Genomic DNA, 17,153 nt, shown 5'->3' with positions numbered 1-17,153 from the left:
GGGGTCTCTTGGGATAGCGAACAGTTCATTTGAATGGGAAAAGAGGGAGACTGGATCGAATCGGACGACTGACAGAGCGGGGTCATGATGGATGGCTTGCCCTCAGAGGAGATGGACTGTTGTTGCTCCAGTGACAGAGAAGTCTGGTCCCCAAAGAAGTTCCTGTCAAACTCTGATGGAGACGGACAGTCAAAGCTGCTCACATCTAAGAAGAAAATTAGGTAAAAGGCAATCACATCTGATCACTTATCAGTTTGTTTTTTTATTTCAATCTAAACGTGTCCAAATCATGTAAATCTTACCTGAAACGGCAATGTCCTTCTCCATGTTCCCTGGCTGGCTGATTGAAGGCCTACGTTTGCACCCCAGGTGTAGGTGCTTTATCTAATCTCTGGAAGCTGCAGTGCAAACGTCATCAGTCTCCTGTGGTGGTGTAACAGGTGTTGTACTGCGTGATTTTTTTTTGTTTTTTTTAACTTTTGCCGAAATCGGACTGCACCCCAGTTAGGGGGGGTCAGTCTCGGAGTTAAACACCGCCATCTATCGTCTCATAGGGGATATGCCATGTATTAATGAGGGAATATGTCACGCATGTATTTGCTTTTAACCAACTCTCCAACTAAAACTAATGTTAATTAAAATTATATTAATATTGATGTATATATAGTAGATAATATATCGCTAGATATATGTATGTTGTGTATGTCATAAATGTCACTATGAATTGAAAATGGGGGACCCTGATGTAAACAAGACAAACGTCTTTCTCTGGTCTGAATCCCCTTAACAATTATATGTATTGAGCCGTACTGTATTGTACCCATTCTGCAATCTGTTAAATAAAGTTTTCATTCATTCATTCATTCATTCATTCATTCATTCATTCAGAGATTCATCATAACAAAGTCGTCTCCGATCATGTTGATACGTTCGGGTCTTGCTTATCCGGCCAGTTGCTGGGATGTACAGTAGGTGGTGGTATGCGCCTTTTTGTGATTGCGACCCGCCATTAATTCCAAAGAAGAAGAAGAAGACATTGTAAAATGGATTGTACAGTATGTGGCGGTATGCGCCTTTTGTGGTCGCGACCCGCCATTAAACCCATTGAAGAAGAAGAAGATGTTGATACGCTGCGCACACGTCCAGGGCGCAGTTACGTCACTCGGTTTCTATGAGAAAAATTAGCGCGCGAGATAGAAACGCTGGAGCGCGGACACAAACTGCACAGCTGGCCGACATGTCAGACCGCTCAGTTCCTGTTCGCATTTGACACAGTGGAAATTAAGTTTACGTTTATACAAATCGACAATCTGCATTACATTACATAGTTTAGGTAATGTTATATGTCCGCGACTTGCAAAATCAATGATACGAGTTGCTGCCTGATCACAAACAACCAAAACATTGGAATTGGAACATTGGAATGTCCTGGTGGACGCGCGGGTAAGTCCATCTGTGCAAAATCAAAAGGGTTAAAGTTAACAACTTTATATTGGGCTAATTTCAAATGAACAACCTGCTTCGGGGATTTCATTGCCACGGGCGTCCACCTCTTTTAACAAAGCTGCACGTTTCGCACGTCGACTGGTGTTGTTCCCCATCTTATCTGCCGCTCTTTTCAGGGAACATTTCTACGCCAGCGAATAACTTTACAATTAAAGTGGGTTATGATGACGTTCTATTGTTTCGGTGCTGTCTATGATCATAACGCACAGCAGTCTCGTCAAGAGTTTGCAATCCATCCAGAATGTTGAATGAAAAAGCCGGACATAGAGGCCTAAATGCTAAAGTCAGCCAGCCTGGGACACAAACCAACCTGGGGAACGAGTTAGCCTTGCATCACAATAAAGAGCGGGACGCCTAAACTACCATTATATTAGATTATATGTATTGTCATTATACAGCACAAGTACAGTACAACGAAAATAAGTTTGGCATCTAACCCGAGTGCTAATGTAATGTAACAGTAATGTGCAATATACAATGTACATGGGATTCAACTGGATATAAAATGTATAAATGAGTACTACCAAGTCTACCATCATGCACTCTTCCTAACATGTCTCTACTACTACTATGCACTCAACACTAGCACTCACGTTTCAACACTTTGATGAACATTGTTACTTAGCTGATAGAGTTGTACCCTTCCTGCTGCTGACTTGTACAGAACTTGTAAGTTAAGTCACTTTGGATAAAACCTTTCAGCTAAATTACTAAATGTACTGAGTCATGGTGTTAATCAGATGTATGTGATTGAAAACTTTAACAGATTGCAGAATGGGTACAATACAGTACAGCTCAATACACACAATTGTTGTATTGTAATGTACAGAGTATTATTATTATGTACAGTGATACAGATATAAATACACTATGGTAGTAAGTCATACTGACCAGCAGCATAACTAGTAAGAGTAGGTAAGGGATGTATAGTAAAAAAGGATTATATGCAAGTATGTACAGACAGAAAACATATATATAGTGTATACAGCATTATTCTACATGCATGCTATTAAACAGTCATGGGTTATATGCATGTGTATAAATAGGTAGGCCTATATACTGCAGAAGGACTTGCTAGTTTCTGATATAAAAAATCAGCATTGTTGTTCATTCAAGTCTAACTCATAACCAACTGCTGGTTTCAGAGAGGATGGCGGCGAGGAGGCCATGTCTCAGGACACCGACTCTGATGTGGCAGAACAAAAAGACTGTGGGAAAGTGAAGGTGAAATGGACACAAGATGAGGTCGGTGTCCGAACATGTCACTGATTTTCTCATTTCATTATGAGCGGTGAACTGCCTCTCACGTTGTCAGCAGTCGCCATTGAATAGAGAGAGACAGACAAATAAAATCTGTTGACTAACTTCTTTTGTAGGATGACAACCTGAAGGCTCTGGTCCAAAACGTGGGACCGAACGATTGGAAGTGCATCGCCAGCTTAATACCGGTGAGTCCTGCTGTTATTATCACTTGGTGGCAACAAGCTTAGTTGCCTTTTCAAGTAGTATAGGCTCTATAGGGCGGTGTAGTGGTTACGTCATTGCCGTTTTTCCGTCTTCCACCCTCTGTCCAATGCAATGTATTTCCCCATTGCCCATTTCTAAATCGTCTAGTTTAAAACAAATAAAGCATAAACATTTGCATGGTGTATCTTTCTGTGTGCATATTCATCCATAATCTATAGCTCAACATGAAAATATTCGCAATTAATCGTAAAGGTAGCAAATTCACTGAGAAACTACACTGCGATTTGGCGCTGCTGACTGACATCACCACAGCGTAGACTCCTGACTTTAGTCTCAGACCTAGGATCAGATTTCCCTTACAATTCGTACAATGGGAAAATAACTGACCCTGAATTTGTGGCTAGTATCTCTGTTGATCATAACCATTAATCTCTAAAGCCAACCACCATTTTTAAAAGCAACAACTACGTTATCATATTTATATTTTATAGCGTTATTTCGCTGCATATTAAATCACTGTAAATACTAATGTAAATCATTGTTTCGTTGTACATATTGTGTATAGTTTATAACGTTATTTAAAATGGTTCTCTCCTCTTTGTATACTTTTCTCCTCACAAACAAAGTATTCTGCCAGGGAACTTATGGACACGACAGTAGACATTGCTAACGTCTAGTATGTTTAGCTAGGTAACGTTAATGTTAGTTAGCTAGCGTGGTATCAGCTGGCCGTGACGTGTAGCTAGCTAGCTTGCTAGCCGGCATGATGCGTGCAGTGCTTTGCCTCAGATAGGCCTTTCACACCGGCTGTCTCCGTGCCGGAGCCGGTTCCCGAACGTAATCTCGAACCGGCCGGCGTGTTCACACCGGGAATAATTTGTTCGGAACATGACGGATGCTTTAGTTCGGCCCTCTAAGAAAACACTGAGCACCGATTTTTCATGTTCCGAACCAATTATTCCCGGTGTGAACACACCTGCCGGTTCGAGATTACGTTCGGGAACCGGCACGGAGCCTGGCCGGTGTGATAAGTCTAAGAGTGTAACCAGTAACGGGTCTGAGAAGAGGGCCTGCACATTTTAACTCGTTCCCGAAACTCCTCTACATGCCCTGATTTAAAATGGTTCACGACAGTAGACATTGCTTACGTTTAGCTAGGTAACGTTAGCTAGCTAGCTAGCTAGCTTGGTATCAGCTGGCCGTGACGTGTATTAGGCGACAAGTTCTGAACGATAGGCATTGTCCTGCCGTACTGTTTTTTTTTTTTTTTTTTTTTTAATCTTTTCCCCCCTCCTTTTTCCTCAGTTTTTCTCCCATCCCAATGTTAGTCGTTATGCCAATTCCCAATCCCCTTCCTGGTCGCTGCGCACCTACCCCCCACAGTCGGTCTGGGAGAGTGGAGGCTATCACGTGCTTCCTCCAACACACGTGTAGCCAATCAACCGCTTCTTTTCACCTGGCAGCGCGGACTCTCACTAAGAAGGTGTAACGTGTGGAAGGATCACACTACCCCCCCTTAGATCCTATCCTCGCTGAGCAGGCGCCCCGACCAAACTGTAGGAGTCGCTGTTTACAACGACCAGGACCCACCCATCAGCTTTCCCACCCCTAACACTGCCAATTGTGTTAGTATGAACGACCAGCCAAGCTGATAGCAATGCGGAGAGCTGGGCTCGAACCCAGCGTCTCCTGCATTGGTGGCGAGCGCCTTGCCCACTACACCACCTAGCTGCCGGTAAATGTAGGTTTAATGACAAATTAAAAACCTTATAACTACCTTATTTCAACCAAAAATGCTTAAACAACAATGTTAGTGGTAGAAGGGAACTCATTTTGTGCAAAAATGGAAGCTTTTCAATTTCCATGCGGCAGAATTGTTACAATAGCCGATAATCCATTTTCCCAATGATGAATCCCTATACGGGTGGAACAACCAGTGACGTCAGACTACACCTCCCTATTGATGTGTCTCCGGCTTCTATCACTTAGTGATTGTGTGTTATTTTGTCCAGAATCACACTGAACACCAGTGTCAGCACCGCTGGTTTAAAGTCCTGGATCCAGATCTGGTCAAAGGGCCTTGGACCAAAGAAGAGGATGAGAAGGTTGGTCTTTGGTCTGTAGTGTGTTGTGTTTGATGCACCACCTTTCCACTGCAGATAGTTATTCAGAGTCTGAAAGCTCCGATCCGTTTCTTTCATACACTTAAGTGGTGTGGTCGAATGCTGGTTTAAGCAGTCGCACCTGCCCAGGGACAAGCTAATTAGACCCGGAAGCAGGTGTGGCTGCGCACACGCACAGGTTAAATCTGCCATCCCCCCCCACATACACACACAAGGAGAGCTTATTCTGTCATGAGGGTGTTCTGTCTGCGTTTGGCTTGTAGCATCTTGCCACCGCTCTTTAACACATTGTGTGCCGACAGGGCGTGCGCTATTTATCGCTTGTATGCCACCACTCTAGTCAATGAGAGGGCGAGCACATTTGCGAACGCATAAACTATCTTAAATTATGGCTATGTGTCTAATACGCCTGTCGCTTATCAATGACTTGCTTGCAGTCAACATGTACGAAACGGATTGTTTTTTCATCAGTACATTTCCGTTTTATACTGTTTTGAATACGAGTATAGTTTTGAAGATTTCTAGTGATTCCAGAAAAATCCGCGAAAATAGCCATTTACTGGAATGCACAAAACACGTTGTCATTTTTCGGCCTATTTATGAATCGTTTTCAAATAAACGCTAGATTATCGATAGTATATGTGTACTTATGAAAAATCGATTATCCATGACCTGGTCAGCGCTAATGTCATACACGCACACACAGCCACACACACACACGTTGTGAAATATGTGAAAAAAAAACATCTGATTGCCCCAAAACTGGTAAAATAGATTCCTTACTGATCGCCATTCCAAATATCGATCGCGTTTATTGATCCAACGTTAGACCTCGAATCAGATAATCCACGCTGCTTTCGGTTGCCTCAATGAATGCAATAGTCTCCGGTTACAATATGCCTGAGAAGTAAAATGTGGAATCCGGAGTTTTTTTTCCTCGTGCATTTCCATTGAGTCCATTCCAATGGGTGCGATACCATCCGGGAGACGATAGGGGGCAGTATTTGCCCTTTTCGAGCTCAGAGACAGTCCCAATGATAACGTGAGGCTGGATGGATGAAAAATGAATGGATATTGCTAATAAAAGAAATAACGATTAAATAACGAGATTTCTAGTTTGCACACAACGCATGGCGGCCAACAACGAGATTTCTCGTCTGTGTTTTCACCACCTGTCCCTGTGTCGGGAGAGCCCCCCTGAAGAAGCCACCTAACCACAACATAGATGAATAACTGCATATACATACATGGATGAATGACTGCATATAATACATACATTGATGAATGACTGCATATAGTACATACATTGATGAATGACTGCATACATTAGGGCTGACCTTCGATTTTCTTTTGGAATTCGAAGCTTCAGGGCCAGGATTAGATTTTAACTATACAATTTTTTAATTTTTTTTGTATGCTGTGGGACTTGTACAGCACTTTGTTCAACTTTGTCAGTGCTGTAAAGTTTAAACCTTTTTAAATCTTAGACAAACTAAACACTTTGCTTTCATGAAATATTGTACGCTGTCATTTGAGGCTTTATAAAAGCAGCACAATGAACACATCTGTCAGTGCCGAGTCCGACATCATCTTAAATAACAAACAGCATTGCTTGTTATAGTAAGAGAGGAAGAGTTGATTTTGCACACAAAAAAAAATTATTTAATAATCCAAATTTATTTTCATATTCGAATCCCATGCCCATCGAATGAAGCTTCGAAGTATTTAAGACAGCCCTAATATACATACATTGATGAATGACTGCATATACATACATTGATGAATGACTGGATCGTTAGTTTGGGATACTTTGACAAAGATGATTGAGAGTTTGAGATGATATCTCATGTCTCCATTGGAGAGATCGAATATGCTTCTTTGTGCCAAAAGTCGATTTGTTTTCATTTCTGACATGGCTGTTGATATCGGATTCTGATATCGGGAAATTCAGATGCATTATGCCCTGTATTGGCCTGATAATCAGTATAGGCCACTAAATGGAGTGATGGGCAAAATAAAATATATTAACATAGCATATATAACACAGCATCTTCCATTGATAAAGCTACTCTGTGTCAGTGATAACCGCCAGGTGTAACTGAACTGGGCTCAGTGCTCAGAAAATGTCAGATGCATATTTACTGCTTTTCTCCTCTCAGGTCATAGAGCTTGTGGGCCTTTATGGGAACAAACAGTGGGCCATGGTAGCCAAGCATCTGAAGGGTCGGCTGGGCAAACAGTGCAGGGAGCGTTGGCACAACCACCTCAACCCCGACGTGAAGAAGTCCTCCTGGACGGCCGAGGAGGACCTCGTCATCTACAAGGCCCACTGCACGCTGGGAAACCGCTGGGCAGAGATGGCCAAGCTGCTCCCTGGAAGGTAGCTTAACATCCAACCTATAGGGCTCAAGAATACACAGCTCAGAGGCTCTTTCATATCTATAGGGTTGAACTGAATTTCAAACCAATGGGAGATTTTTACGGAAACAACATGAGCTTATTCTCACGATGGCACAAGAGTTCACGTCAGGGTTCGAAATTAACGGGGGCTTGGGGCAAAATGCCCTCAAAAATGGACCAAATGCCCTCAAATCAGTTAAGGGGGGGCAAAAAAAAGCCCCTGACAGTTTACCAATTATATATACGGGGAACAAAATAAGCACCCGCAAAGCGCCAATGGCGGGCGGATTTGAACAAAATAGTCATGTAAAATAAAGGACAGTCGCCTTTTTTGCAGCCCTCAATCTCTCCTCGCGTGTCAATCTCCTTGTTTACACTGCTTGCACTGTAACGTTACGCCCGATTAGCTAACGTTAGCTTAATAATGTTAATGGGTTATAAATATGTGGCACCATATGGAAGGAGTAAGCCGGCCGCTAAAAAGAAAACCCACATGGCTTTCTCAGACGAAAAGGATGAGCTGGACCACCTGACAAAAGAGAGTTTCCACAGCAGTGGAAGTTTGAAGATAGTTTCAAGAGACTGGCTAGGCTACAGTATCATGCGGGGGCTGTAGACAGTGGTGAGTTGTTAACTTGTTCCGTGTGCTGCAAGTATGTCAAAAAGAAAAACAGAAACAACACGTTTGTCATTGTCGTGTTACTTCACAGTACAAATACGCGAGTCCTCTGCTGTGGTTGTGAGTGTGAGTATCCTTTATTAGCTTAACATCACACAGGTGTGTCTCTCGCCCCTCCTGTACCTACCCCTTGACCCCGAGTACGGTGGCCTGTATACTCTGTCGTATAACGCACACACATTAACATAACACCACAGTCATCGGTAGTAAATCAATGAGATTGTGGACTCTGATGAGGACATGATTGAGGAGGTTTAAGTTAGGTTTACAAAACCTTCACATTTTATTATGTTCTGTTAAATCCTGCAAAGAGGCTAGAGTGAGGAGTCTTGATGATTAGGTTAGGTTACAATTTAAGCTTAAGATTGACTTGTATTGATTAATCAATCATCAATCAATATATTAAAACAATTTGCTTAAAATGTTTCTCTGGCCTCTTATTTAAGTGTGTATTCTTTATCTACTTGAACGTAATACCTTATCTACCTGAAATGTACTGACATCTTTCTATAGATTAGTTTTAGAATTTTTGGCTGGTAAAAAATCTGCCTGGCTGGCAGTGTGCAAGGAGCAGTTTGCGTGGATGTTTTTGTCGGCGGGACAAAGACTGTAAAGAAATACAGTGCTTTGCACCACCAGGACAGCTGCAGCCAAAAATGAGGTCATTAATTGAGTTGTATTTTTTAAATGATAAGGATGTTTAATAACTTTTTTCATCATAAAAGTTCAGTGCCCCCGAAATACAAAAAAAGCCCCCGAAAATCAATTAAGGGGCGCAAAAAAGCCCCCCCCCCCACATTTTTTTTTCATTCCTAACCCTGGTTCACGTTGTTATATAAATTCCTTATAGGACCGATAACGCTGTGAAGAATCACTGGAATTCTACCATCAAACGCAAGGTGGAGATGGGTTTCTATGCTGCTGTGACTGGCTTCAGACCAAATGAACACAAGGAGTTATTGGCGCGCGCTAACAAGGATCTGCAGGTGGGCTTTTATTCAGTGATTATGTCTGCATAGTTACACAATGTATTGATCTGTAAAAATTAATAGAGGGTGTTCATGGAATGTTTGAAATGCTCTTTTTTATCCTCAATGTTTGATGAGACAACCGTTTCTAAGTCAGTTGCTTTGTGTTGACAAAAATGTAATCATTTTAACTATTACTGGATAATGTGTCGTCACAGTGGAACAGTAAAATAGTGCTTTTCCTATCATTTACCTACTCTACCGGCATTCAGTGGTAGTTACCAATAGTTACAGATGGCCACATTGGAAGAGAGATGACTGCACAAACATTCCGTGAACAGCCATCAATTCAATAGATCTTTTCCAACTTGACAGCATATACATTCTAAATGGGTCCGCTTTGTATTTCCTGTTGCAATATTTGTTAATACAGTTGCTGATGGGAAATAAACGGTGGCCAAAGCTGTTCCTCTAGCAATGGAATAGCAACAGAAAAGGTCTATAGAATGATGGAGAATGTGATCCTCTTATCTGATTTCATAGATGTCCCATTACTATGAAGATGGTGTGGACAGGGATTCGGGGCAGAAAATGTCTCAACCAGTAAGAGGACAAACACTTTATTTTTACTCTTGTTATATTTTCTATATATTACAATAACAGTTTTAAGCTTAGATTATTCAATGGATATCTTTAATATAATTGAAAGCATGTCTACAGGCCTCGCACACATTGCATTTACAGGAACTGTGTTCATTATTTGAATGTCCTTGGTAGATTTCTGTCATATGCCACTTCTTGCAGGAACCTTGTACTTCAGCCGCCAAAAAAGGTGCACTAAGGGAGGCGGATGCTTCAAAGCCTGCCTCTGTCCAAACACCACCGACCATCAAGTCGGAGGCCTCGGTGACCATCAAGATGGAGTCTGAGGCCTCGGTGACCCTCAAGATGGAGTCGGAGGCCTCGGGTGAAAGCTCTTCGACCATCAAGATGGAGTCGGAGGCCTCGGGTGAAAGCTCTTCGACCATCAAGATGGAGTCGGAGGCCTCGGGTGAAAGCTCTTCGACCAGCTGGGTGGTGGACAGCTCTGGGTTTCTCTCTCCCACAGGGCCAGCGCTGAAGGAAGTGATGGATATGGTAGACGGGGTAAAGCATACATTATGAAATATATTTTGAGAGGAGTGGTTCTCTTCAAATGTTATTACCGTGTTATTGGTTATCCCAATTTGAAAAGAATATTATAAATTAAGATATTCCTTTATTCATCTCCTTGGGGAAGTTTGGATGTCATAGCACCATGGGGGAGGGAAGGTACAGGTATTGGCAGGTTAATAGAAGAAAGACATAAGTATAGGCAATCAAATCTGAAGGTTTTGGTGGTTAAGAGGGAGACATTCCTAGTAGTTCTTCAGTTCTGCAGCCATTAGTTATGATTTGTAGAAAAAAAGAAACCTCAATGTTGATCTATAAATCTGGTTATAGTCACTCCAACTGAACCATGTTGATCTATAAAATTGGAATCTGAACCTAATATAATGCGGTCAACTATCTGTAGTAAACATGGTGTTGTTGGCATACATTCACTTATTGCAGTCCCGTCACATTTGTATACACTTTTCAAAATCGGTTGAACTGACTCAGTGAACAAGGTTTTAACTCATTGACCGCCACACTTAAGTGTGCCAGAGAGCGCTAGAGCGCCACCGCTTTAATCAATGGGAGGAGTGGGAGATTTGCGAGTGCTTAAAATATATCTTAAATTATGGCTATGGGTCTAATACACTCGTCGATTATCAGTGAGTTGCTTTCAGTCAACATGTACAAAATTGATTGTTTTTTCATCTGTACATTTTCGTTTTATACCGTTTTAAATAAGAGTATAGTTTTGGTGATTTCTAGTAATTTCAGAGAGACGCGATAATAGCCCTTTAGTGGAATACACAAAACACGTTGTAATTTTTCGGCTGATTATCGAATCTTCCTGAAATCAACGCTAGAACATAATTATTATCCTTCCTCGTGCACGCATGCAATGTTGTTTAGACCGGCGCGCCGCTTCCCTTCCCCCACCCAACGGAAAACAGCCACACATCCACACAGACACAGCGTCGATCGGGTAGAAATACATATCAGATCAACGATCAAATTTATATATAATGTTCTTACCTTGTATCTGATGTAATGCAAAAGAAATAATCCAATTATCTGATCGCCATTTGAAGTACTGGGCGCGGAGGTCCGTGCCACGTTCAACAGAATTGCAGATGTATCGTTGAAATCAGGTTACCTCGCCTGATTATTTAAACCACGCCTGCACGGCTTGGATCGTCCCAGAAAAAAAACTATACCATTCCCAGTGGAGTGCAATACCAGCCGGAAGGCGTAGGGGACGGTGTTTGCCCTTTTGCGAGCTCGGACCCATTCCCAACGATAACATCAGGCTGAATGGATGAAAATGAATGGATATCGCTAATAAAATAAATAACGATTAAAACCCGACTATACTCGTGATTGGCGCTGAACGGTCGGCAGGTTAACCCGACTATCATCAGGTCTGGCGTCCAATGAGTTAAAGGGGAACTATCTTATAAATGGCTTTTTCCAGTGATTTGCATTGTTTTCTAGCAATGTGGGGCTGTACCAACACTGACTAGATGTGAAATCTCTAGCTAGTCCCGTTTCTTCAGTTCAGCTCAGACAAGAACCTCCCCCACTGAACCAAGCCATTCAGAATTTTGCGTATCTGTGACGTGTAAGAATTCTGATCTGCATACCGTAGCTCCTTCTGTGGTTGTAGCCACCGCCCACAATCAACAATTCGCTCAACAACGGAGCGAGTGGGAATAATGCGGAAGCGGTTTCCCTGTCACTGACACTTCCTCAAAAGAGAGAGAGGGAGAGAGAGGCTCTCATACGGTGCGACTCGTCTCGGAGCGATCTCTCCCTCTATCTCTCTCACTCGTTCTCTCTCGCTCTCTCGTAGTATCAGCACTCACTGTGTCACGTCAACCTGTTGCAAAATATCATAGCGCACGCTCCCACGCGTATTCCGATCCGTGCCATAATATTTACAGGGTATATATTGTCATTTGAAACCAGTTACCAATGCATTTATCCCGTGGGATTATGCCCCCTGCGGCGAAATTAATTAGTCCCTCTCTATCTCTCTCCCCCAAAAGGTATCTTCCAGTGCATTGCAGTGCAGTGGGTGACTGTCACTCAAAGCACATTGCGAGTATGGGCGGAGCCCAGCCAAAAACAGCTTGGAATCTTGAAGGGCAGAAACTGCTGCTCTACAGTACTTGATTAGAAATACAAAACAATACATTAAAAAAAAGAACCTTACAGATGTGTTCCATAGCCTCACAGGAATTGTGTAAAATTGCCCAAATAGTGAAAGAAATAGTAAGATAGTTCCCCTTTAACCTTTTAAGCCAGCTCGACCTGGTACTGGGCAGAGATTTATTTCACATCACAAATCGATCAATACATTCCGTATTAAGGGATGTCGCATTTTAGAGTAAAGACACTAACCCTATCAAAACGGCAGTCAAAGTGTATATTTTCAGCACTATGTTTGGTTACCAATGATGTTAACTTAAGTGTTATTAGTGAAATATGAGCTCATAAAAAATCTCTGCGCATTGCACCGGAAACCGGATCATTTAGATGCAAGGACATGATGCCGTCATGAAACCATTGTAGTCCTAAGAAAGAGTGGAGACCCGGGGCTTTTGATGGATATCGGAATTTCATAAAACTACACTACCCAGCTCACACCAGCCGCATACAAACGTAGTCTAACCATTTTTCTTATACAAATATTGATTGACGTGAAAATCGTCATATCTCACGGGTCGAACAAACCTCAATGTTATTGCCATAAAATACAACGTATATTGTTTCTTTACTATTCTGTGAACGTCTACTGCAATCCGGTAAAAAAATGGCGGAAGTTTTAATTCAGTCTTTGCTGCCCTGTAATGAGCGCCTGGTGGTACTAAATCCAGATTTACCTCTGCCATTGGAAAGAGGAGATTTGGGCCGATCCATCGATTTATGACGTGGCCATAATAAGGTCATTTATAGGCCACATATTCTATATTCATATTTCAAATTGCATGTGTCCGGATGGCAAAATTCAGTACTGTATACTATCTACAAAAAACCCTGTAAATCATCTGCCCTTTATTCATTAGATTTTTAGTACACTTGATCTCAATAAGGTGCTGAATGAGCTCAGTGGCAACTTTTCACTTTTGGTCAATGTTAGCATGGTGTTATTCACCATCAATGATGGGGGGGGGGGGTCATCATCATTACAATTTACTCGAGCATAGTAACAGACACAATATTTCTGACACTGGGAATACATTCCCTGGGGTCCATTAGGGGTGGACGGTATAAATAAACGGTATGAATTTGCTCTACGGTATGAATTTTGACTATACCTTGTAACCGGTAGAGCAGCTCTAAAATAGCAATGACGTCATGTAACCACAGCGTGACTATTTCACTCCGCATTTGCCCCTAAAAATAGATAGAATTAGTCATCGATAATAGATATGTGCAAACTGGTAAAAGTTATTTAGGAGGCTTCGCGCAGTGGGCGTGTCAACACGCAATTGTCATTTCATAATAAACACATATCATGTGGCGCACAGCAAGTTTCAATTTCAGTTCCTGGCATTTTTAACCAGTGGAGAAAGGTAAGAGATTTATCGTTTTTCTTATATGAATTATTCTACGTTAATAAAACATACCTGGTGATCAACTACAGTTTGCTGTGAACATTATATGTGTGTAGTGTTCTGACGGCTGGGCAGCGCGAGCTGGATGCTGAATTTTGCGAGAAGCAGCTGCAGAGCCGCAGAGTAGGGGGCGCTTTCAGGTCCGGTCACAGGCCCGCTCAACAGCGCCCCCCCACCCAACGGCTGAATTGCCAATGGCTGAATTGGAGTATTGCACTGTGTATTGCACAGTGCAATACTCCAATTCAGCCATTGGCAATTCAGCCGTTGGGTGGGGGGCGCTGTTGAGCGGGCCTGTGACCGGACCTGAAAGCGCCCCTACTCTGCGGCTCTGCAGTTGCATACTATTGGGATTGTTGGGAGCAGCACTGAGTCTCGACTCGGGACTTATTTTATTTGGAATATAATGACTGTATACGCAAAAGTAGCCTAGTTTTAAGTTAAAATATTATAAATCTACATGCCTTGAGGATGTCGTTCTTTATATAGCCTGCCTATCAGGCAAAAAAAATTATTCTAACAGAAACACTGATACCGTGATATATACCGTTACCGTCTATGCTTCAAATTATACCGTGATATAAATTTTAGACCATACCGTCCACCCCTAGGTCCATAGATGTCCCTAGATACCAAGAACATGCAAATAGCCCTTGTAGAAGTGGAGCTATCTTCCATTTACTTGGGTATGTACTTTAAGGCGAATTTTCGGAGAATATGGCTTAAAGAGGTCAAGATATTATTAAAATCTTTGCCTTTCGCAATTGTTGTTCAACTGAATCACGGCGCCACTTCTCTCCCCGTCAGGACCTCGACGTCTGGTGCAACCTGGCAGCCTTCGACCTGCCGGAGGACAGCCAGAGCCCGGAGCGGCACCACCAGTTCCGTCTGGAGGGCAGCACGCTGCAGGAGCTCAGCAAGGGCAACAAGGGAGAGCTCATCCCCATCTCCCCCGGGGGCGTCACGCCGCCCTCCATCCTCAACAGGCGGAGCCGCAGGCGCATCACCCTGTCTCCCGACTCGCCCAGTAACTCCATGACTCCCAAGAGCACTCCGGTCAAGATCCTGCCCTTCTCCCCTTCACAGGTACTATATTCTAGATTGGTACAACGAAATGGTTTGGCATCCAACCAGAGTGCAAATGTAACGGTAAAGTGCAATAGTAATATACAATGGATTAAACTGGGTATAAAATATATAAATTAGTACTACTGGGTGTAGTGCTAATCGGATGTATGTGCAGATTCTAATACCAATATGTACAGTGATACAGTAGTCATACTGGCCTGCAATGTAACTAGTAAGGGTAGGTAAGGAATATGTATAGATATAGTATCTACAGATATGTAAAGGTTAATGTGCCAGTGAGTATGTACAGACAGGTGGATCAGTGTATATATACGGTAAGAATACATATTATATATATATGGTATATACAGCATTCTAGAGCCGTCCTCAAACTAAAGACATTCTTATAAAGGACCAGACCAGTCTAATGTTGACTTCTCACCACTGGGAATTAGTCGGGCCCCGCTCTAGCAGTGCCACGCTTTAAAAGTTAGGAGTGGGGTGGTCAGGTGGTGTAGCGGACATTGCGTTCGTCACCAACGCCGGAGATGCTGGGTTCGAGCCCAGCTCCCGGCGTTGTCACCAGCTTGGCTGGCCGTTCACACTAATACAATTGGCAGTATTAGGGGGTGGGGAAAGCTGGCGGGTGGGTCCTGGGCCTTGTGGACAGCGACCCCTACAGTTCGGTCGGGGCGCCTGCTCAGCGAGGGTAGGATCTGGAGAGCGGTAGTGCGGCCTCCCACACGTTACACTCTCCCAGTGAGAATCTGCGCTGCCAGGCTGGCTGCCGGCTGGCTGCACATGCGTCGGAGGAAAACATGTGACAGTCTCCGGCCTCTCGGACCAACAGTAGGGGAAAGTGCGCAACAACCAGGAAGGGGGTTGGGAATTGGCATAACGACTAACAGTGGGATGGGAGAAAAATCGGAAAAAGGAGGGGGGAAAAGATAATAAAAAAAAAAAAAGTTAGGAGTGCGTCACCTTGTTTGTAGAGCTATAACTATATTCTATATTATAGCTATGGATACAATACTATGGCCCATTTGACATCACCTATCTATCGTTCAATATGTGAAAAACAATGAATTTTTCCATCCATACATTCCCGTGTTATACCGTGGTGAATATAAGTATGGTTTTAGAGCAGTCTAGGGTAATTCCCGAAATGCTGAGTTATAGCCGTATACGTCAATTCCACTATAGACGTTGCCGTTTCTTGCCTGTACACACTATTATTCCGAAATCAAATCTATATCATAGGTATTATGTTCCATCATGAATGCATGAAAGGGGGGGGTCGTTTCTGATTATTTGATTGTCAGTAACGGCATTCGTGTATTGAACACTAAAAACGCTTTTCAGCCCGATTGGTATACAAACATTGCAGGATCAAGCTAAAATGTACCTGTGATCAAGAGCATTCCAAAAATAATATTCCAATTGTTTGATCGCCATCTGGTACATCCAATGTCCATTTGGTCCACGGCATAATCCACCACAACATATGGATCGGGGATATTTGGCGCGTTTCAATGGAACCGGGAGAACCGCTCGCCTCGCCCGACAAGGAAAAGTAGAACAGGAGACATTTGGCCGTTCCACAGGCCAAGATACAAGGTTACAAAGGGTGCTTGATACCGCCGTCTAGCTGGATGCGGCCGGTATTGCACTTTGGCGACCTCAGACTCATTCCCTATGGTAACACCAAGGTCCCTGGATGAATAATGAATAGAAATATCGAATAAAAGGAAAAACTATCAAATAACGTGTATACTCGTTGTTGGCGTTCAAGTGTCTGCTCCCAATAATGAGTAAACTCGTTGGCAGGGAATGAGTTAAGACATCTTGTGTATAAAGTGTATGTCTCTTGGTAGATCTCAGCCTACCTTTCACACTGCCATTGATGTTGAAAAGGGTTGAAGATATGCTCCATTTTTAAAATTAGGGATGCCCCGATCGGCCAGCGATCGGTATTGGCCGATATTCAGTATAAATATGAGATTGGTGAATTCCGATAATGCTTTATTTTCGCCGATCGTGAAAACCGATCGAAAAACATGATCCAATTCTTAGCGGAGATCTCACTCGCTGACTCATTCTGTCTCAGACACACAGAGCTGCAAACTGCCGCTCCTCCTCCTCCCTCAGCCCCTCCCTTACCCGTGTAAACACAGAGGAGGCTCCTATTGCC

General features: G+C 42.9%; 1 protein-coding gene across 1 annotated transcript in view; it reads left to right on the top strand.

Moving 5' to 3' along the window:
• Positions 1-1,283: 1,283 nt before the first annotated feature.
• The window catches only part of mybl2b (v-myb avian myeloblastosis viral oncogene homolog-like 2b), a 38,806-nt gene continuing 22,936 nt past the window's right edge, over positions 1,284-17,153 (top strand). Inside the window, exons 1-9 of the mRNA XM_084316073.1 lie at positions 1,284-1,443; positions 2,652-2,751; positions 2,883-2,954; positions 4,986-5,078; positions 7,256-7,476; positions 9,026-9,161; positions 9,687-9,746; positions 9,948-10,289; positions 14,702-14,980. Of these exons, the coding sequence (XP_084172199.1) occupies positions 1,424-1,443; positions 2,652-2,751; positions 2,883-2,954; positions 4,986-5,078; positions 7,256-7,476; positions 9,026-9,161; positions 9,687-9,746; positions 9,948-10,289; positions 14,702-14,980 (1,323 nt within the window). The 5' untranslated portion in view covers positions 1,284-1,423. The remainder of the gene's footprint in view (positions 1,444-2,651; positions 2,752-2,882; positions 2,955-4,985; positions 5,079-7,255; positions 7,477-9,025; positions 9,162-9,686; positions 9,747-9,947; positions 10,290-14,701; positions 14,981-17,153) is intronic.

The sequence above is a fragment of the Notolepis coatsorum genome, assembly GCF_963971535.1.
Source record: "Notolepis coatsorum genome assembly, chromosome: 6".
Lineage (NCBI taxonomy): Eukaryota > Metazoa > Chordata > Actinopteri > Aulopiformes > Paralepididae > Notolepis > Notolepis coatsorum.
Note: the sequence above shows the minus strand (reverse complement) of the source record. Positions and strands in the feature narration are given on the sequence as shown.